Here is a 21,996-nt window from a genome sequence, read left to right as displayed (position 1 = left end):
TCACATTGGACGTTTATTCATTTTCAACCCATTCAAAGTCTTTTCATAAAAAAACTATGCCAATGACTGGCCATGCTGGGTGGGTGTGTTTCACTGTTACACAATGGTCCAATAACACAGACCAGAGCCATATATTTAGATAGCTGTGACACAGACTACACTGCAGTAAGCCTAGGAGAGCAGGAACCGCAGCAGCAAGTCAAGAGCTGAGACAATATATATGAAAAAATGTAAACAAATGCAAACACATGTAAACATCTGCAACAGATATAAACAAACATCGGACAAATGTGACCAAATATAAACAAATACGGCAAATATAAACAAATAATAAAATATCCAACAAATAAAAACAATGCAACACACAAACAACAAATATCAAACAAAAGGATTGCAGAGCAGAGTTTGGAGGGTGGTGAGCAGTTAACACCATAGGGGAACTGTAGACTGCGTGATATGATTTTGTTCTTGGGTGAAGCGAAGCCGCGGAATGCTACACGGCCACCTCATCACCCAGACAGTCCGCGGGGCTCTCCGCATTCATTACGTTGAAGAGGCGTGCCGCGCCCTCAGCCCCTGCCCCCTCGCCCTTCCCCCAGCTGTCCCTGTCACTGCTCTCATCTGCATTGGACTCGTACTCCGAACCGATCCCCGACTCCCGGAAACGGAGGAGCTCTAGGGCTCCAAGGACCTCCTCTCCCCCAAGAGGGGAGCCCCCGCCTGGGCAACCCGAGATTGGACTCTCAGCCTCCTGGTCCTGGTTCTGGCTATGGTGGTCATCCCCTCCCCCACTGCGGGGGAAGCGGAAACACTCCAGCCTCACGGCGCTGCCGCCCGGACCCAGAGAGTGACTGTCCAATGCCCTGGTCCCTGGTGGAGAGACCCCTGGTAGGATGGAGGCCCAGGGGCCATTCGTGATCTGGGGCTGGGGCTGACCCTGCAGGGGGCCCATGGAGGTGGGGGCAATGTCACGCAGCACAGAGGGGGGCTTGGCACGGAAGGTGATCTCCAGAAGACTGTCTTGGGAGCCCACTGTGGAGAGAACAGAGAAGAAGGAGAGAGAGCAGGAGAGAATTAGTGAGATTGGAGGAAAGAAGATGAGTGGAGGGAATATAGAGAGAGGAGAGAGATGAGGTGAGTTGAGGGAGGGCATGATGATAGATTAAAAAGGGCAAGATGACAGTGTTGCTGAGGAGCTGTGATGTCAATGTTGATCATTATTAAATACATGACAGTACAGAATGAGAGGAAGAGCAAGAGAAGCAAAGAAGGAGAAGAAAGGGAGGCATGAAGCGAGAGCGAGAGAGGAGAAGAGAAACAGGGATGAAGAGAGGGCGAGAGAGGAGAAGAGAAAACAGACATGACGAGAGGGCGAGAGAGGAGAGAGGGAGGAATGAAGAGAGGGGGAGAGAAGAGAGAGGGAAGGATGAAGAGAGACAGATGGATGAAGAGAGAAGGAGGAATAAAGAAAGGCAGACAATCAAAGAGAGAAGGGATGAAGAAAAAGTACCACTCCTATTTGCCATGTCTTCAATCTAAGCCTACAAGAAAGTGTGTGCCCTCAGGCCTGGACGGAAGCAAAAGTCATTCTGCTACCCAAGAATAGTAAAGCACCCTTTACTGCCTCAAATAGCCGACCAATCAGCCTGTTACCAACCCTTAGTAAACTTTTGGAAAAAAATGTGTATGACCAGATACAATGCTATTTTACAGTAAACAAATTGACAACAGACTTTCAGCACACTTATAGGGAAGGACATTCAACATGCACGGATGGCACTTACACAAATGACTGATTGGCTGAGAGAAATTTATGATAAAAAGATTGTGGGAGCTGTATTGTTAGACTTCAGTGCGGCTTTTGACATTATCGATCATAGTCTGCTGCTGGAAAAACATATGTGTTATTTTAGATTTTAGTAGACGCTCTTATCCAGAGCAACTTACAGTTAGTGAGTGCATACATTTTTATTATTTTTTTATACTGGACCCCCGTGGGAATCGAACCCACAACCCTGGCGTTGCAAGCACCATGCTCTCTACCAACTGAGCTACACAGGGCTTTACATCACCTGCTATATTGTGGATAAAGAGTTACCTGTCTAACAGAACACAGAGGGTGTTCTTTAATGGAAGCCTCTCCAACATAATTCAGGTAGAATCAGGAATTCCCCAGGGCAGCTGTCTAGACCCCTTACTTTTTTCAATTTTACTAATGATATGCCACTGGTTTTGAGTAAAGCCAGTGTGTCTATGTATGCGGATGACTCAACACTTTACACGTCAGCTACTGAAATTACTGCAATACTTAACAAAGAACTGCAGTCAGTTTCAGAATGGGTGGCAAGAAATAAATTAGTCCTAAATATTTCAAAACTAAAAGGATTGTATTTGGGACAAACCATTCACTAAACCCTAAACTTCAACTAAATCTGGTAATGAATAATCTGGAAATTGAGCAAATTGAGGTGACTAAACTGCTTGGCGTAACCCTGGATTGTAAACTGTCATGGTCAAAACATGTTGATGCAACAATAGCTAAGATGGGGAGACGTCTGTCTATAATAAACAGGGCAGCACGGCTGACCCTTAAAGGTACACGGACAGCTAACATTAATAATATGCATGTCAATCTCTCATGGCTCAAAGTAGAGGAGAAATTGACTTCATCACTACTTGTTTTTGCAAGAAGTATTGAAATGCTGAATGCACATAGCTGTCTGTTTAAGCTACTAGCACACAGCTCGGACACCCATGTAATCCCCTCAACACATGCCACCAGAGGTCTTTTCACAATCCCGAAGTCCAGAACAGACAATGGGAGGCGCACAGTACTACTTAGAGCCATGGCTACACGGAACTCTATTCCATGGCTACACGGAACTCTATTCAACATCAGGTAACTGATAAAAAATACACTTTGTGGAACAGCGGGGACTGTGAAGAGACACACACACACACACAGGCACAGACACATGCATACACATGATAACACACACACTCTACACACACGTACACATGGTCTCTTATTTGTCCCCATTATCCCCTGTGTATTTATACCAGTGTTTTCTGTTTGTCTGTTACCAGCATTTTTTCCGTGCTCCTGCCTGCCGTCCTGTACCTATCTGACTCTGACCTGGTTTACAAACTTCTGTCTGTCCTCGACCTGCCTCTTGCCTGCCCCTTGTCTATTAATAAATATCAGAGACTCTAACCATCTGCCTCCTGTGTCTGCATCTGTGTCTCATCCTGTGTCGTTATGTTACGAACTGGCCATGACTGACACAGCAGACTCGGACCAGCTCCGCAACACTGTCTCCCTGCATGGAGCCACCATTGGAAGACATGAGGAGCTACTCCAGAACCTTATGGAAGGACTCCATACTTTGGCGGAAAGCCATGACCAGGGTTTAAAATCATTACTGGAGCAATCCCGTGGACTATCTATCAGGGAGCATGCCACAACGGAGAGGAAGGTGTTCGATTCTCTGGTGTCTGGGAGAGAGGCGGCCAGAAAGCTACTTCTACTTCGTCAGACCACACGGTAGACTTTCGCACGTTGGTCGCCGAGAGTGCCTGGAACCCGGAGTCCCTGTTCGACGTCTTCCTTCATGGATTATCGGAGGAGATTAAGAACGAGCTCGCAACTCTGGAGTTACCCTTGGACCTCGACTCCCTCATAGCCTTAACTATAAGGATTGATGGGCACCTACAGGAACACAGGAGGGAGAGGAGGTCTGTTCTCGGCCACACTCGCTCGCCCGCGGCTGCTTTCTCGCCTTCAAAGAACCCCAGAAGTCCCCGACACCTGCATCCCAGAGAGGATCCGAAGTCACCCGAGCCCCCTCGGGAATCATCGGGGACGGGCGACTCATTTACTCCAGAGCCTATGCAACTGGGCAGGGCTAGATTGTCGCCTAAGGAATGATTACGCAGGCTGAGCTCCAACAGTTGCCTGTATTGTGGTGCTACAGGGCATTACATATCCACCTGTCCAGTAAAAAAACCAGGCTCATCAGTAGGTACGAGTACACTGGTGGGCCATACTGGGAGTCCTCTAACTCGTATCCCTTTCCCTGTTATCCTGCTGTGGGGTGACCGGTATAAATTTACATTTTAGTCATTTAGCAGACGCTCTTATCCATAGCGACTTACAGGAGCAATTAGGGTTAAGTGCCTTGATCAAGGGTACATCGACAGATTTTTCACCTAGTCGGCTCGGGGATTAGAACCAGCGACCTTTCGGTTACTGGCACAACGCTCTTAACCACTAAGCTACCTGCTCTCCGGGTGCACGTTGACTCTGGGGCCGACGAGAGCTTCATGGACGCTACTCTAGTATCTGAGCTGGGTATCTCCACTCAACTCCTCTCCGTTAGTGCACTGGACAGACACTCCATTGGCAGGGTCACTCACAGTACGGTTCCCATTAACCTGCGAGTGTCGGGCAATCACAGTGAGTCCATACACTTCTCCTTATTGAATCTCCCCATGTTCCTGTTGTTTTGGGATTTTCATGGCTCCAGAGGCACAACCCCCTGATTGACTGGACCACTGGTTCTATCCTGGGTTGGAGCCCGTTCTGCCACTCACATTGCCTTAAGGCGGCGCAGCCTGCCCCGAGACGTCAACCTGCGGGCTCTGGAAAAGCCTCGGATTTCTCCGCCGTTCCCACGGAGTACCTCCTGGAGGTTTTAAGCAAGGCTCGCGCCACCTCCCTTCCTCTGCATCGTCCCTACGATTATGCTATTGACCTCCTCCCGGGCACCACACCGCCTCGTGGGCGGCTACATTCCCTGTCTGGCCCTGAGACCAAGGCCATGGAGGAGTACATTGAGGACTCTCTGGCTGGGAGCATTCGTCCTTCTGCCTCCCCTGCCGGCGCAGGTTTCTTCTTTGTGGAAAGGAAGGACAAGACCCTGCGTCCATGTATCGACTACCAGGGCCTCAATGACATCACCGTTAAGAATCGTTACCCTCTACCACTCCTCTCCTCGGCTTTCGAACCATTCCAGGGTGCTACCATCTTCTCTAAGTTGGACCTTCGGAACGCCTACTACCTAGTTCGGATACGGGAAGGAGACGAGTGGAAGACAGCCTTCAACACAGCTAACGGGCACTACGAGTACCTAGTCATGCCGTTTGGACTCAGCAACGCTCCCGCAGTGTTCCAGGCCCTGGTCAACGATGTGCTCAGTGACATGTTGAATCGGTTTGTGTTTGTCTACCTCGATGACATCCTTGTTTTCTCCCGTTCTGCTCAAGAGTATGTCCTCCATGGCCACCAAGTCCTTCAGCGCCTCCTGGAGAACCAGTTGTTTGTGAAAGCAGAGAAGTGTGAATTCCATCGCTCCACTATCTCTTTTCTGGGATACGTCATGGCTGAAGGGAACGCTCAGATGGATCCCGACAAGGTGAGAGCGGTGGTGGATTGGCCCCAACCCACCTCTAGAGTGCAGTTGCAATGTTTTCTGGGACTTGCACATTTCTACTGCCGTTTCATTTGGGGCTACAGCACCCTGGCTTACATTTTACATTTTAGTCATTTAGCAGACGCTCTTATCTAGAGCGACTTACAGTTAGTGAGTGCATACATTTTTCATACTGGCTTCTCCCCTCTCTGCACTCCCCTCTCCTAAGGTGCCGCTCACATGGCCCCCAGCTGCTGACAGGGCGTTTTGGATCTTAAGTATCGTTTCACCACAGCCCCCATCCCCATCCGGTCCCGTCCCGTCAGTTCGTGGTGGAGGTTGACGCCTTGGATGTTGGAGTGGGGGCCTTTCTGTCCCAACGTTCGGCCCAGGACCAAAAGTTGCACCCCTGCGCTTTCCTCTCTAATTGCCTGAATTCTGCTGAGAGGAACTATGACGTTGGTAATTGGGAGCTTCTTGCGGTCAAGATGGCACTGGAGGAGTGGAGGCACTGGCTTGAAGGGGCAGAACACCCATTCTTGGTTTGGACCGACCATAAGAATCTTGAATATCTCCGCACCGCCAAACGCCTCAACTCTAGACAAGCTCATTGGGTTCTGTTATTCACTCGGTTTAACTTCACTATCACCTACTGCTCTGGGTCCAAGAATGTTAAGCCTGATGCTCTCTCTCGCCTGTATAGTTATGTGGCTACACCATCAGACCTTGAGACCATCCTCCCTACCTCCTGTCTCGCTGCTACACTTGTCTGGGGAATCAAGAGCCTGGTCCGGAAGGCGCAGCGTTCCTGGCTAGCCGGATGTTCGTCCCTGATTCGGCCCACTCCCCGGTCCTGGAATGGGCCCATTCCTCTAAGCTTACCTGTCATCCCGGCTTCTGCTGGACCCTGGCTTTCATCCGACAACGTTTTTGGTGGCCCACTATGGTTTCTGACGTCTCCTCATTCGTCGCCGCCTGCACTGTGTGCGCTCAGAACAAGACTCAGCGGCAAGCTCCGGCTGGCCTCCTTTAACCACTCCCTGTGCCTCATCTCCCCTTGTCCTATATATCCCTGGATTTTGTCACTCCCTCCATCTGATGGCAACACCAACATCCTTACAGTGGTGGATAGGTTTTCTAAAGCCGCCCATTTCATTCCCCTCCCTAAGTTACCTTCAACCAAGGAAACGGCCCAGCTCATGGTGCAGCACGTCTTCCGAATCCATGGACTTCCGGTCGACATGGTCTCCGATCATGGTCCTCAGTTCTCGTCCCAATTCTGGAAGGCGATTTGCACCCTCATTGGGTCGTCGGCCAGCCTGTCCTCCGGGTTTCATCCTCAGTCCAACGGCCAGTCGGAGTGTGCCAATCAGGACCAGGAGACGACTCTTCGGTGCCTCGTCTCGGCCAACTCCACCACCTGGAGCCACTAACTCATGTGGGTGGAGTACGCACGGAACACCCTACCCTGCTCGGCCACTGGTCTCTCGCCTTTCGAGTGTTCCCTGGGTTACCAGCCTCCGCTCTTCCCAGAGCAAGAGGTCAGCATCCCCTCAGCCCAGATGTTTGTCCGTTGCTGTCGGCGTACCTGGAAGAGAGCCCGGTCCGCTCTTCTTAAGAACACCTCCAGGTATCGGCGACAGGCGGACCGCCACCGGACCCCAGCTCCCCACTATCGTCTTGGGCAGAGGGTATGGCTCTCTACTCGGGATCTGCCCCTCAGAGTGGAATCCCGTAAACTTTCAGGGGTTTCCAGTACCTGGTTGACTGGGAGGGTTATGGCCCGGAGGAGAGGTGCTGTGTCCCCGCTAAGGACTTCCTGGACCCAGCCCTCATCGCTGACCTTCACCGCCAGCACCCCGGTCAACCAGGTATGCGCCCGGGTAGGACACCAGGTGGCGCCCCTAGGGGGGGGGGGGTTACTGTCACACCCTGATCTGTTTCACCTATCTTGTGCTTGTCTCCACCCCCACCAAGTGTCTCCCATTTGTCCCCATTATCCCCTGTGTATTTATACCAGTGTTTTCTGTTTGTCTGTTGCCAGTTCGTCTTGTCTTGTCAAGCCTACCAGCGTTTTTTCCGTGCTCCTGTTTTTCCAGTCCCTGTTTTCTAGTCCTCCCGGTTCCGACCATTTCTGCCTGACCTGACCCTGAGCCCGCCTGCCATACCATTCTGCCTGCCCTGACCTCGAGCCTGCCTGCCATCCTGTACCTATCTGACTCTGACCTGGTTTACGAAGAAGAAGAAGAAGAAGAAGAAGAAGAAGAAGAAGAAGAAGAAGAAGAAGAAGAAGAAGAAGAAGAAGAAGAACTCACTGGTGCTGAGTCCTCCAGCAGCTTTGAGCTCCAGCTCCTGGATCTGTTTGACCAGTAGGGAGATGTGCTGCAGTAGGTCAGTGTTCTGCAGTAGGAGTCTCTGGACCCGGGCCTGGGCATCTGTCCTGGCACACACCTCCACTGACAGCTGGTCCTGGAGCACACACACCTAGGTAGGCACATGTAGAAGGGAGGTGAGAGTGTATACACATATGTATGTAGGTATGTTTGTGTGCATGCTCACACACCAGGGGCACGCACAAATGCGAACACACACACACATCATCTAATTGAAATTCACGGGACACACAGACACACACCCACTGATCAAATGTTTCTTCACTCCTACAATTCTAACGCTGTTCACTCAGCATTAGATAGAATCCCTCATTATAATCAAAAGCAAGCCCAAAACTCATTAGACCAAAAGCCATGTGATTATAGGAAAGAGACGAGAGAACGAGAAACAGATAAGAGAGCACAGAGTGACACCTTTGAGCCGGCTTGCTCATTAGCCATAAGGAATGTCTTATTACACCAGCAGAGCTGAGAGCTACCTTTGATGAAAAGCACTGTCTTGTCGTCGCTTACAGCTACAGCAGCAAAAGGCAATACCTCTCCCTTGATGAACTGTCAATCATTAGAGGGGTACCTCAGGGTTGCAACCTTAAACGAATTAAATCAAAGGTTTGAGTGTGTGACAATAGATGAGCCAAGGGTTGCAAAGGGAAGGTATGTTACTGGAAATAAACTTTCTACGTTTTCCAGTAATTTACCTGAATTTTGCTAACTTTCATGTTTTTATTTTATCATATGACATCTAGTGACCTTTTAGGGTACTTCAGATTATCACAGGTGTCTGTAATTATCTCTGGTCCTCTGTCTGGCCTTATCGCATGTAAAATATATAAAATAATCAAATAGCTAAGATGATTTAAAAATACACATTTTTATGACAAGGCTGTAAAACATCACCCTAAATATAAACCATAAACTTAGTGAATCCCATTGGTGTTTAATATGAGGGTTTCAGCATAAAATATCCTTTATATATTTTTTTACACACTTTTGTTTATTTTCTTTTGTTATAAATGTTTTGGCGCCAAACTGGTGGCAGTTGTATAAAAAGTCAATAGTTGGAAGAGTTGCAGCGTTAATTGAAAAATAATACCATTGTTGATTAGATGCTTTTTTTATACATTTTCTCTTGAACCATATGGTGTATCCACTAGAAACTCGTGGACAATATGGCCAAAGTTACAAAAAACGGAATACTATATATGAATACATTTTTAAAAAATTATTCAAGTATAAATTACCAAAGTTACCATAGATTGCCAAAGATTACCTGTTAATTATCAAAATGACAGAATATCCAGTAACTTTGGTAAATTCCCGGTAGCTTTGCAACCCTAGTTGAGCCACTTGTGCTCCACACACACACTGCAGTTTAAAGTTGCTAGCTAACAATCTGAAAAGGTACTGTAGTGCATGACAAGTCCAAGCATCTGTTTCTGGTCTAACTGCCATTACAAACAGTGAAATGTAACTTGTTTTTAACTAGGACAGAGGAATTTATAATTTATTTTTTCTGATATAACATAGGTACAGCAAATCCCCTTATTGTATGGGACACCTTTAAATGTGCCTTTAGAGGCCATGCAATTCAGTACTCATCTCGAAAACAAAAGCAATTTAGGTCAAGAGTCCACACTAACAAAGGAAATAGAAGGTCTAACAGAACAGATAGATAGCAATAAAAACTGTAACATAGAGGCTCAGAATAAATTAGAGGAAAAACAAAAAGAAATTGAGAAACTTATTCAAGAAAGATGAAGTGTAATATATTATAAAAATAAAGCAAACTGGATGGAATATGGGGAAAAATGCACCAAATAATTTTTTAATCTTCAGCATAGGAATGCTACCAAAAATAATTGATTGAAACTGGTTACAAATGACGGAGTCACCCATGATTCACCAAATGATATTTTGAAGGAGGAAACAAAGTACTTTAGGCATATGTTTTCGTTTCAGTCGCCTCCATCTCCTCTAACTGAAGCAAATTGTAGAGATTTTTTCTATTGATAATGTAAAACTAACAGCCATACAGAAAGACTCATGTGAAGGTGGAGGAACTTACAGAGGAGGAACTTCTGGATGAAATTAAAGACTTTAAGTCCGGGAAAACTCCAGGGTTGGATGGCATACCAGTCGAGGTATAACAAACCTTTTTTGATATACTCAGAGGACCGTTATTAGCATGTTTTAACCACTCCTATGTAAATGGTTAATTATCAGACACTCAAGAAGAAGGCCTGATTTCATTATTACTGAAACAGGATACAAGTGGAAAATATAAAGATCCAGTCCATTAAAAAAATTGGCGGCCCCTTACACTTCAGTGTTGTGATGCAAAAATTATAGCAAAATGTCTAGCGCATAGAATTAAAAAGGTATTGTCGGACATTATTCATTCTAATCAGACAGGTTTTTTACATGGGCGATACATTGGAGATAATATAAGGCAAGTACTGGAAACAATAGAACACTATGAAAAATCTGGGAAGCCAGGCCTACTATTCATAGCAGACTTCGAAAAGGCATTTGATAAAGTACGACTGGGGTTTATATATAAATGCCTGGAGCATTTCAATTTTGGACAACCTCTTATACATTGGGTTAAAATCATGTATAGTAACCCTAGGTGAAAAATAAATAAATAATGGCTATTTCTCAGAAAGTTTTAAACTGTCAAGAGGAGTGAAACAAGGTTGTCCACTATCGGCATATCTATTTATTATTGCCATCGAGATGTTAGCTATTAAAATCAGATCCAACAATAATATAAAGGGATTATAAATCCAGGGCTTAAAAACAAAGGTGTCATTGTACGCTGATGATTCATGTTTTCTTTTAAATCCACAACTTGAATCCCTCCACAGCCTCATAGAGGATCTAGATACATTTTCTAACCTCTCTGGATTACAACCAAATTATGATAAATGTACTATATTACGTATTGGATCACTAAAAAATACAATTTTTATATTACCATGTAGTTTACCAATAAAATGGTCTGATGGTGATGTGGATATACTCGGAATACATATCCCAAATGAAATAAATGATCTCACTCCAAAAAAAATATATAGAAAGTTAGCAAAAGTAGATCTTGCTACCATGGAAAGGTAAATACCTGTCAATTTGTGGAAAAATCACACTGATTAACTCTTTAGTATTATCCCAGTTCACCTATTTGCTTATGGTCTTGTCTACGCCTAGCGAACAGTTTTTTAAATTATATGAGAAAAAAATATTCAATTTTATTTGGAACGGCAAGCCAGACAAAATTAAACGGGCCTATTTATATAATGAAAATTATTAAATATTAAAGCATTAGACCTATCACTAAAATCTTCAGTTATACAAAAAATACATTTAAATCCGAACTGGTTCTCTAGCAAACTAGTAAGATTGTCTCACCCAATGTTCAAGAAGGGACTTTTTCCCTTTATTCAGATTACAACCCCTCACTTTCAGGTATTTGAAAAGGAAATCATCTCCCAAATATCACTATTTCTAAAACAAGCCATTGAAAGTTGGATGCAATTTCAATTTAATCCTCCAGAAATGACAGAACAAATATTGCAACAAATATTGTGGTTAAACTAAAATATACTAATTGATAAAAAATATAATATATAATCTTCGTAAATTATTTTATCAGTAGGAATGGTGGAGTTATGTCGCACATGCAGCTAACAAAAACATATGGAAATGTCTGCTCTACCCAAAATTACAACCAAATAATTGCAGCATTACCGCAAAAATGTAAGTGGAAAGTTCAAGCAGGAAAAAGTAAGGAACTTGTCTGTCGGCCTTGCATTAAAGAACATAATTGGTTAAAGAAAATTGTGATAAATAAAAAAGTTTATCAGTTTCATTTAAGGACCAAAAGATTGACAGCCGTCCCATATAGATTACAAAATAGTTGGGAAGAGATTTTTGATGTACCGATTCCATGGCATAGTGTTTATGAACTGATACGCAAAACGACGCCGGATTCAAAACTTATAATTTTTCAATTTAAATTATTATATAAAATTCTTGCTACCAATAGAATGTTATTTGTATGGGGGATACAATCTTCACAGCTCTGCAGATTTGGCTGTGAAGAGACAGAATCATTAGATCATTTGTTTTGGTACTGTCCATTTGTAGCTTGTTTCTGGACACAGGTCCAGGAATGGCTGAAGGATTGCAATATTGCATGGAGCTGACCCTGCAGATCTGAAAAGTCATAGTCAATAGATCAATAATATAATAATACTTTTAGCAAAGATGTTTATTTTCAATTCACAAACTGTAGAAACAATGAGAATAGAAAGGTTCAGAACTTTTGTAAAACATCACAGTACAGTTGAAAAATATATGGCAAATAGAAATCCAATATGGATGGTGTTAAGAGATAGATGGGAGGTGTTGAATGGAGCTGAAGGATGGGACTAATATCAACAACTAATAACAACAAGATAACTAGTGTAAGACATGCTGTGTCCATAATAAGTATATATGTTCGCTGGTTTACTCCAATTGGGGAGGGGATTGTGGGGTTGGAAAGTAATAAAGGGAAATATATATATTTTTAAAGGATATGTATGTATATATGTATGTATGTGTATATGTATATATGTAAATATATATATCTATATATATATATGTATATATGTGAGAGAAAAAAGATAACATATGGGGGATTGGAAGTGATGCAGACAATTACATTGATGGAAGTTACAATCTATCTGCAATATTAAAGCTGATCTACCCCCTAAAAAAAACAACAACAAAAAAAAAACAGTGAAATGTACTGTCACGCCCTGGCTCTGGGGACACTGTTATGTTGAGCCAGGGTGTGTAGATCAATGTGTTTTGTTTCTATGGGTGCTATTTCTATGTTGGCCAGAGTGGCTCCCAATCAGAGGCAACGAGTGTCAGGTGTTGCTGGCTGTCTCTGATTGGGAGCCATATTTATACAGTCTGTTTTTCATTCGTGTTTGTGGGATTTTGTTTCTAGTCTGTTTATGGTAGACCGTGAACTGTCACGTATCGTTTGTTGTTTTGATCGTGTCTCTTAATAAAGAGTATGTTTGCCTGCCACGCTGCGCCTTGGTCCTCGTCTGTTCTAGACGATCGTGACAGAAAATCCCACCACAACTGGACCAAGCAGCGAGTCGAGGAGCCATCGCCAGGGAAATCCCTAGCAGATCTCCGTGGCAGCCTCGACTGGGTCAAGCCGAGTGAAGAGCAGAGAGAGTGGACTTGGGAACAATGGAGGAAGAGCTTCGACTGGGTCAAGCCAATTGAGGAGCTGAATAGCGGGAGTTGGAGGCAGAAGAGCGAGAGTTGGGCGAGAACTATAGAGGCCTGGCCCACGGGGAGGAGAGACCCCCAGAACATTTTTAGGGGGGGGCTCACGACGTCGGGGCAGCAGGAGGCCGCGATAGAGCGGTCCAGCGGGTTGGCAGAGGAGGCCGCCAGGTTACGGGGGCCACTGGTAGAAGAGGGGATGGAAGGTGTAGAGGCACGGCGAGAGGTACTGGGGTGTGTTACCAGTCCGGTCCGGCCCGTTCCAGATCCCGGTGTAGGGCCAGTGGTGTGTGTCCCCAGTACGGTCCGGTCTGTTCCTGCTCCCCGCACCAAGTCAGTGGTGCGCTTCGTCAGCCCGGCTCGGCCCGTTCCTGCTCCCCGCACCAAGTCAGTGGTGCGCTTCGTCAGCCCGGCTCGGCCCGTTCCTGCTCCCCGCACCAAGTCAGTGGTGCGCTTCGTCAGCCCGGCTCGGCCCGTTCCTGCTCCCCGCACCAAGTCAGTGGTGCGCTTCGTCAGCCCGGCTCGGCCCGTTCCTGCTCCCCGCACCAAGTCAGTGGTGCGCTTCGTCAGCCCGGCTCGGCCCGTTCCTGCTCCCCGCACCAAGTCAGTGGTGCGCTTCGTCAGCCCGGCTCGGCCCGTTCCTGCTCCCCGCACCAAGTCAGTGGTGGGCTTCGTCAGCCCGGCTCGGCCCGTTCCTGCTCCCCGCACCAAGTCAGTGGTGCGTTTCGTCTGCCCGGTTCGGCTCACTCCTGCTCCTCACACCAAGCCAGTGGTGTGCGTTGTCAGTCCAGCACGGCCCGTGCCTGTTCTCCACACCAAGCCAGTGGTGGGCGTCGTCAGTCCGGCACGGCCCGTGCCTGTTCCACTGGTGCCTGGTTCGGCACTGGTCAGATGTTTTACGCCGGAGCTAGAGCAATCCGCTCCATCAGTGTGCAGTCCAGCTCCGGCCAGCGGGGCCAGACCGGACCAGGGGTACTTTGGGGGGTTGGAGAGGGAGCGGGGATCAGGCCCGGAGCCGGATCCGCCGCCTAGGCGGAGTGCCCACCCGGTCCCTCCCCTGTGGTATTTGGTTGACGCGGTCGGAGTCCGCGCCTTTAGGGGGGGGTACTGTCACGCCCTGGCTCTGGGGACACTGTTATGTTGAGCCAGGGTGTGTAGATCAATGTGTTTTGTTTCTATGGGTGCTATTTCTATGTTGGCCAGAGTGGCTCCCAATCAGAGGCAACGAGTGTCAGGTGTTGCTGGCTGTCTCTGATTGGGAGCCATATTTATACAGTCTGTTTTTCATTCGTGTTTGTGGGATTTTGTTTCTAGTCTGTTTATGGTAGACCGTGAACTGTCACGTATCGTTTGTTGTTTTGATCGTGTCTCTTAATAAAGAGTATGTTTGCCTGCCACGCTGCGCCTTGGTCCTCGTCTGTTCTAGACGATCGTGACATGTACATTACTTTGGCAAACTGAACATCAACATGTTTGAATAACGCAGACCCCCACACATGAGCTGCGTTCAACAAGGCAAACCATAATTTGGAACTGTTTGGAAACGTGTGTCTACCTGTGCTGCAGCAGCCTGGGCCTGCTGCTCCTGCTGCTGGAGCTGTCTCTGGAGCAGCTGCACCTGGTGCTCCACAGAGCAGGGGGAGTCCACGTCTAGCAAGCCTGACACAGGTGGCCCCGACCTGGAGGAGGTCAGCTGCTGGGCTGGGTCCTTGGATGGGGAAAATGAAGACCAGGTCAGTGATTAATGAGCTATAATGACTGAGAATACACATTGCATACATACTGCTAGGGTTGCAAGATTAAAGTAACTTTCCCAAAATTCCCTGCTTTTCCAGAAATCCTGATTGGAGGATTCCCAGATTTGCTGATTATTCCCTCCTGATTCCGGGAATCCAACCAGGATTTCAGGAAAACCAGGACAATTTGAGGAAGTTACTGGAATTTTGCAACCCCATGCTGTACATTACCCTATGTGCATTCAGGCAGAAATTAGTTACTATCTTTATGTTGAGCAAAATGTTCATGATTTCTTTTCCATCTGACAGTAAGCCTTGATTTTCCCATTGGTGAATGGTATCATTATGCAGTGGTGTAAAGTACTTAAGTAGGAATACTTTAAAGTACTACTTAAGTCATTTTTTGGAGTATCTTTACTTTACTATTTTTATTTTTGACAACTTTTACTTTTACTTCACTATATTCCTAATGAAAATAATGTATTTTTTACTCGATCCATTTTCCCTGACACCCAAAAGTACTCGTTACATTTTGAATGCTTAGCAGGACAGGAACATTTTCCAATTTATCAAGAGAACATCCCTGGTCGTCTCTATTGGCTCTGATCTGGTGGACTCACTAAACACATGCTTAGTTTATAAATGATGTCTGAGTATTGGAGTGTGCCCCTGGTTGGAGAGTGCCCCCCTAAATAAATAAAAAACAAGGAAATGGTGTTGTCTGGTTTGCTTAATATAAGGAATTTGAAATGATACCAAGAATGTGCAAAGCTGTCATCAAGGCAAAGGGTGGCTATTTGAAGAATCTCAAATATAAAATATATTTTGATTTGTTTAACACTTTTTTGGTTACTACATGATTCCATATGTGTTATTTCATAGTTTTGATGTCTTCACTATTATTCTACAATGTAGAAAATAGTAAAAAATTAAGAAAGACCCTTGAATGAGTAGGTGTTCTAACAGTTTTGACCGGTAGTGTATATTTTAGCAATTACATTTACTTTTGATAGTTAAGTATATTTAAAACCAAATACTTTTAGACTTCTACTCGAGTAGTATTTTAAGTAGTATCTATTAAGGTATCTTTACTTTTACTCAAGTATGACAATTGGGCACTTTTTCCATCACTGTCATTATGTTACTGCGAGCTATAATTGTGTATATGACAGTAGGTAAAGCTCTATTTGGAAAGCTATTGCACTTCACCTATAGGCCTATCATCATAAAGCAAGGACAAGGACAGATCCATAATAATAGTAGTTCTGTGCTCTGAATACATCTGTCTGGGAATCAACACAATACAATGCAATTTAATACAATACAATAAGCTACAATACAGTGTCATACAATTAGCCAGCCAAGATAAAGCTATTGACAAGCAGAGAGAAAGAGAAAGCGGAAGAGCGAGAGAGAGAGAGGGAAAGAAGACCTCTTACAAGAGACTAGTGCTGAGCGATTATTTTTTTCATTTTTTAAACAACTAATTGAACAATGTCGGTTCAATTATTTGAATTCCATTTCATATTTTTTATTTTTTGGTGAGCTCAATGCACACATCGCACAGTTTGTCTAGAGATAAATCAGATCCAGCCTGAACTGTGCGATGTACTAGGGAATTAGTAGTTTCCAACAGGCTAATATTCTGCATAGTTTAGTGCATTAAAAACATGGTAATTAACTACAATGACCATTGCGCAGCTACTTGTCTGGTCGGTGTTTCTTTTACGACTGCTCCTATGGAAGAGAGAAGAGTGCAATATCATGAGGTGATACAGAGAGCAGCTGTTGCTTCGTGAGGTACAGTATCTCTACCTGAAAAACATGATCTAAGTGATTGATAGTTGGTATTCAGCAGTCATAGAAGTATGCCTTATTTACTTTGAAGAACTACAAAATAGTGATTTTGTCAGACAGCATAGGCAGCAGCTCTATAGAGATGATGACTTGGAAAGAAATAATAAAGTCATCAAATAAACAAATGTAATATACACCACAACTGAAATATTTTATTAAAGTTAAGTAATGTGAATAAATTATGGTAAATAAGTGTTAAGCAGTAATGGGCAGTCACTACCATCATGGGACCTTTATTAATAGTTTTATTCTGCGTTTAGTGTAGTGTGTAGTGCATTTAATCTTTAAAAAATGATCGAAACTGAAATCGAAAAATAGACTATTGGACTAAAAGAGAGTGGTTGTTATCAGTCTTATAGTAAATATGGATGTCATTGTATTGTACAGCATGCTAGCCAGACATCTACCACGTTACAGTACAACAACTTATCTAGAGTCTAGAGTTAAGAGTCAATCTCAGCTCATTTCAGATATAGGTATGGTTTGTTTTTAGGATGATCCTTAGTTTACCAGTTTATTTGTTTATTATATTGATGGTATACAATAAAAGACAGACCGTTCAACCGTACTCTGACTGAGAGAATGTCCTTGTTATAAGACATTTACTGTAAACTAAAGCAACAGTCGTCCTTATCGTATCAATATGGAATAATTGACTTCACTCAATTACATGAGCCAAAGAGATTAGAGAGGGAGAGTGGGAGAGAGAGAGAGAGAGAGAGAGAGAGAGAGAGAGAGAGAGAGAGAGAGAGAGAGAGAGAGAGAGAGAGAGTTAGAGAGAGGGAGAGAGTGAGAGAGAGAGAGAGAGAGAGAGAAGAGAGAGAGAGAGAGAGAGAGAGAGAGAGAGAGAGAGAGAGAGAGAGAGAGAGAGAGTGATAGCGGGTGGTATGACACGATGGTTAGTAGAGCACTGGATAGCATCATGCTGTGCGTTTTCATCAATAAACCATAGGAACACATCAATATTACAACACAACCCTATGAAATATTTCTCAACCTTATGACAACAAACATGAGATAACAACCCAGTTCCACACTATATCCTTCAGTAGCGGCTGTTGATTTGTATAAAGCTCCTTTGAGGGCGACATCATATGCAGAAAACATGTTCTGTTTACAGTATTTATGAGGTTTGAAATTGTTAGATGATGGTGATTTCAATACCTTATTTTAGTCAAACGTGTCTTAAGTAGTAAGGATGAGCTTTGGTTGTGGAATTGTAGGGCACTGTATATGTTGGGTAACACTACTTTACACTGCTAAAAATAAGGTGCTTTGTGGTTCTATATAGCACCCTTTCTTCCAGCAGTGTATATAGTAGGGCGAAACGGTTTTGAAACTGAGTGAAATAATGTACTACCTGAACTTGTCCAATACAAACACATATTTGTGTTTTGTTTTGTAAAACATTTTGCAACGGTTTGGTCTAATAAACACAACCCAGGTCATATACATTACCTTTCCATCTTTACTGAGAAGGTCCTGGCTCTTGCTCTTGTCCAGGTCGGATGACAAACAGTCGATGCTTTCCTCTGTAGTGGCTTCAAGGTCGGTCGAATCAGACAATGCCAACCTCTTCTTGGCTGAGAAAGAGAAGGATGGAGAGAGAGAGAGAGGAGAAATGAGAGTGATAGAGAGAGAAAAAAATTATCAACAAACAAAAGAACCAACTATCACCAGCAAAAACGCATAACATAACCCATTCCTTATATACAAATAAATAGTACATAGTATTTTTATAGCGCTTTTCTCAGACCCAAAAACTGAAACATGGAATTCAAACTTGGCTGCTCTCCACACTCGCTGGAGTCACAACACACATGGGCCCTGTGTAGCTCAGTTGGTAGAGCATGGCGGTTGCAACACCAGGGTTGTGGGTTTGATTCCCACGGGGGGCCAGTATGTGTAGCAGACGCTCTGGATAAGAGCGTCTGCTAAATGACTAAAATGTAAATGTAACTGATTCAGCCTCAGTAGAGAATGTCACCGCTGTGCAAATATGAAAAAGTAGGTACTAGGTAATAAGATGGTATGGTGTGTGGGCAAATGAGTCACACCTGGCACGGCGTCTGCCCCCTCTGCGTCGACAGTGCTGGTGTCCCCAACATCCTCTGAGCTCTGTTCCCCTGTCTGCTGCAGGGTCAGCTGGTGGCACACGTCAAAGGCCTGGCCCACCGTCTGCACGATGCGCATGGCCTGGGACTGGAGGTGGGCATGGGGAGGGGGGGGGGATAGGTGAGTTGAGGGAGGAGAGGGGGAAGAGAGAGGGAAAGTGGGAAGAGGAAGGAGGGGGAAGAGAGAGGGAAAGGGGGAAGGGGAATGAGGGGGAAGAGAGAGGGAAAGGGGGAAGGGGAAGGGAGAGGGAAAGGGGGAAGAGGAAGGAGGGGGAAGAGAGAGGGAAAGGGGGAAGGGGAAGAGAGAGGGAAAGGGGTAAGAGGTAGGAGGGGGAAGAGAGAGGGGAAGAGGAAGGAGGGGGAAGAGAGAGGGAAAGGGGGAAGAGGAAGGAGGGGGAAGAGAGAGGTTGGTAGTGAGAAGGAGATAGAAGAAGAAACAGTTGAAAGAGGGGGAAATAGAAAGAGGGGGGAGTGAGGGGTGGAAAGAGGAGGAGAACAAAAGAAAGAGCGAGGTAATTCAGTTCCTTACTCATCTGCTGTAGGTGCATGCTGGCGTTGTAACTGATTGGTTCATTCCAGAGACGTTTTTCCTTGAGACCCTACAAGGCGCAATGCTCTCAGGAATTCATTGGTTATATAGTTATATACAGTTATCTATAGTTATATATAGTTACAGTGGGGAAAAAAAGTATTTAGTCAGCCACCAATTGTGCAAGTTCTCCCACTTAAAAAGATGAGAGAGGCCTGTCATTTTCATCATAGGTACACGTCAACTATGACAGACAAAATGAGGAAGAAAAATCCAGAAAATCACATTGTAGGATTTTTAATGAATTTATTTGCAAATTATGGTGGAAAATAAGTATTTGGTCAATAACAAAAGTTTCTCAATACTTTTGTTATATACCCTTTGTTGGCAATGACACAGGTCAAACGTTTTCTGTAAGTCTTCACAAGGTTTTCACACACTGTTGCTGGTATTTTGGCCCATTCCTCCATGCAGATCTCCTCTAGAGCAGTGATGTTTTGGGGCTGTCGCTGGGCAACACGGACTTTCAACTCCCTCCAAAGATTTTCTATGGGATTGAGATCTGGAGACTGGCTAGGCCACTCCAGGACCTTGAAATGCTTCTTACGAAGCCACTCCTTCATTGCCCGGGCGGTGTGTTTGGGATCATTGTCATGCTGAAAGACCCAGCCACGTTTCATCTTCAATGCCCTTGCTGATGGAAGGAGGTTTTCACTCAAAATCTCACGATACATGGCCCCATTCATTCTTTCCTTTACACGGATCAGTCGTCCTGGTCCCTTTGCAGAAAAACAGCCCCAAAGCATGATTTTTCCACCCCCATGCTTCACAGTAGGTATGGTGTTCTTTGGATGCAACTCAGCATTCTTTGTCCTCCAAACACGATGAGTTGGGTTTTTACCAAAAAGTTATATTTTGGTTTCATCTGACCATATGACATTCTCCCAATCCTCTTCTGGATCATCCAAATGCACTCTAGCAAACATCAGACGGGCCTGGACATGTACTGGCTTAAGCAGGGGGACACGTCTCGCACTGCAGGATTTGAGTCCCTGGCGGCGTAGTGTGTTACTGATGGTAGGCTTTGTTACTTTGGTCCCAGCTCTCTGCAGGTCATTCACTAGGTCCCCCCGTGTGGTTCTGGGATTTTTGCTCACCGTTCTTGTGATCATTTTGACCCCACGGGGTGAGATCTTGCGTGGAGCCCCAGATCGAGGGAGATTATCAGTGGTCTTGTATGTCTTCCATTTCCTAATAATTGCTCCCACAGTTGATTTCTTCAAACCAAGCTGCTTACCTATTGCAGATTCAGTCTTCCCAGCCTGGTGCAGGTCTACAATTTTGTTTCTGTTGTCCTTTGACAGCTCTTTGGTCTTGGCCATAGTGGAGTTTGGAGTGTGACTGTTTGAGGTTGTGGACATGTGTCTTTTATACTGATAACAAGTTCAAACAGGTGCCATTAATACAGGTAACGAGTGGAGGACAGAGGAGCCTCTTAAAGAAGAAGTTATAGGTCTGTGAGAGCCAGAAATCTTGCCTGTTTGTAGGTGACCAAATACTTATTTTCCACCATCATTTGCAAATAAATTCATTAAAAATCATACAATGTGATTTTCTGGATTTTTTTTCCTCAATTTGTCTGTCATAGTTGACGTGTACCTATGATGAAAATTACAGGCTTCTCTCATCTTTTTAAGTGGGAGAACATGCACAATTGGTGGCTGACTAAATACTTTTTTCCCCCACTGTATATACAGTTATACAGTGCATTCGGAAAGTTACATTACAGCCTTATTCTACAATGGATTCAATGAATAAAAATCCTCATCAATCTACACACAATACCCCATAATGACCAAGTGAAAACTGGTTTTTAGACATTTTTGCAAATGTATTAAACATTTTAAACAGAAATACCTTATTTACATAAGTATTCAGACCCTTTGCTATGAGACTCGAAATTGAGCTCCATTGATCATCCTTGAGAAGTTTCTTCAACTTGATTGGAGTCCACCTGTAGCACATTCAATTGATTGGACATGATTTGGAAAAGGTACACACCTGTCTATATAAGGTCCCACAGTTGACAGTGTATGTCAGAGCAAAAACCAAGCCATGAGGTCGAAGGAATTGTCTTTAAAGCTCAGAGACAGGATTGTGTCGAGGCACAGATCTGGGGAAGGGTACCAAAAAATGTCTGCAGCATTAAAGGTCCCCAAGAACACAGTGGCCTCCATGATTCTTAAATGGAAGAAGTTTGGAACGACCAAGACTCTTCCTAGAGCTGGCCGCCTGGCCAAACTGAGCAATCGGGGGAGAAGGGCCTTGGTCAGACAGGTGACCAAGAACCCAATGGTCACTCTGACAGAGCTCCAGAGTTCCTCTGTGGAAATGGGAAAACCTTCCAGAAGGACAACCATCTCTGCAGCACTCCACCAATCAGGCCTTTATGGTAGAGTGGCCAGACGGAAGTCACTCCTCAGACAAAGGCACAAGACAGCCCGCTTGGAGTTTGCCAAAAGGCACCTTAATGACTCTGACCATGAGAAACAACATTCTCTCGTCTGATGAAACCAAGATTGAACTCTTTGGCCTGAATGCCAAGCATCACTTCTGGAGGAAACCTGGCACCATTCCTACGGTGAAGCATGGTGGTGGCAGCAT

The 21,996-nt window shown here is 44.8% G+C and overlaps 1 protein-coding gene across 1 annotated transcript in view; it reads right to left on the bottom strand.

Moving 5' to 3' along the window:
- Positions 1-493: 493 nt before the first annotated feature.
- The window catches only part of LOC311098798 (carboxyl-terminal PDZ ligand of neuronal nitric oxide synthase protein-like), a gene marked incomplete at both ends in the record, with an annotated part of 34,424 nt that continues 12,921 nt past the window's right edge, over positions 494-21,996 (bottom strand). Inside the window, 5 exons of the mRNA XM_084139372.1 lie at positions 494-1,032; positions 7,727-7,895; positions 14,652-14,804; positions 18,148-18,272; positions 18,747-18,891. Of these exons, the coding sequence (XP_083995498.1) occupies positions 494-1,032; positions 7,727-7,895; positions 14,652-14,804; positions 18,148-18,272; positions 18,747-18,891 (1,131 nt within the window). The remainder of the gene's footprint in view (positions 1,033-7,726; positions 7,896-14,651; positions 14,805-18,147; positions 18,273-18,746; positions 18,892-21,996) is intronic.

Source organism: Coregonus lavaretus (genome assembly GCF_964263955.1).
Source record: "Coregonus lavaretus genome assembly, chromosome: 23".
Classification (NCBI taxonomy): Eukaryota; Metazoa; Chordata; class Actinopteri; order Salmoniformes; family Salmonidae; genus Coregonus; species Coregonus lavaretus.
The sequence above is the reverse complement of the archived record's forward strand: the minus strand, read 5'-3'. Positions and strand labels throughout refer to the sequence as shown.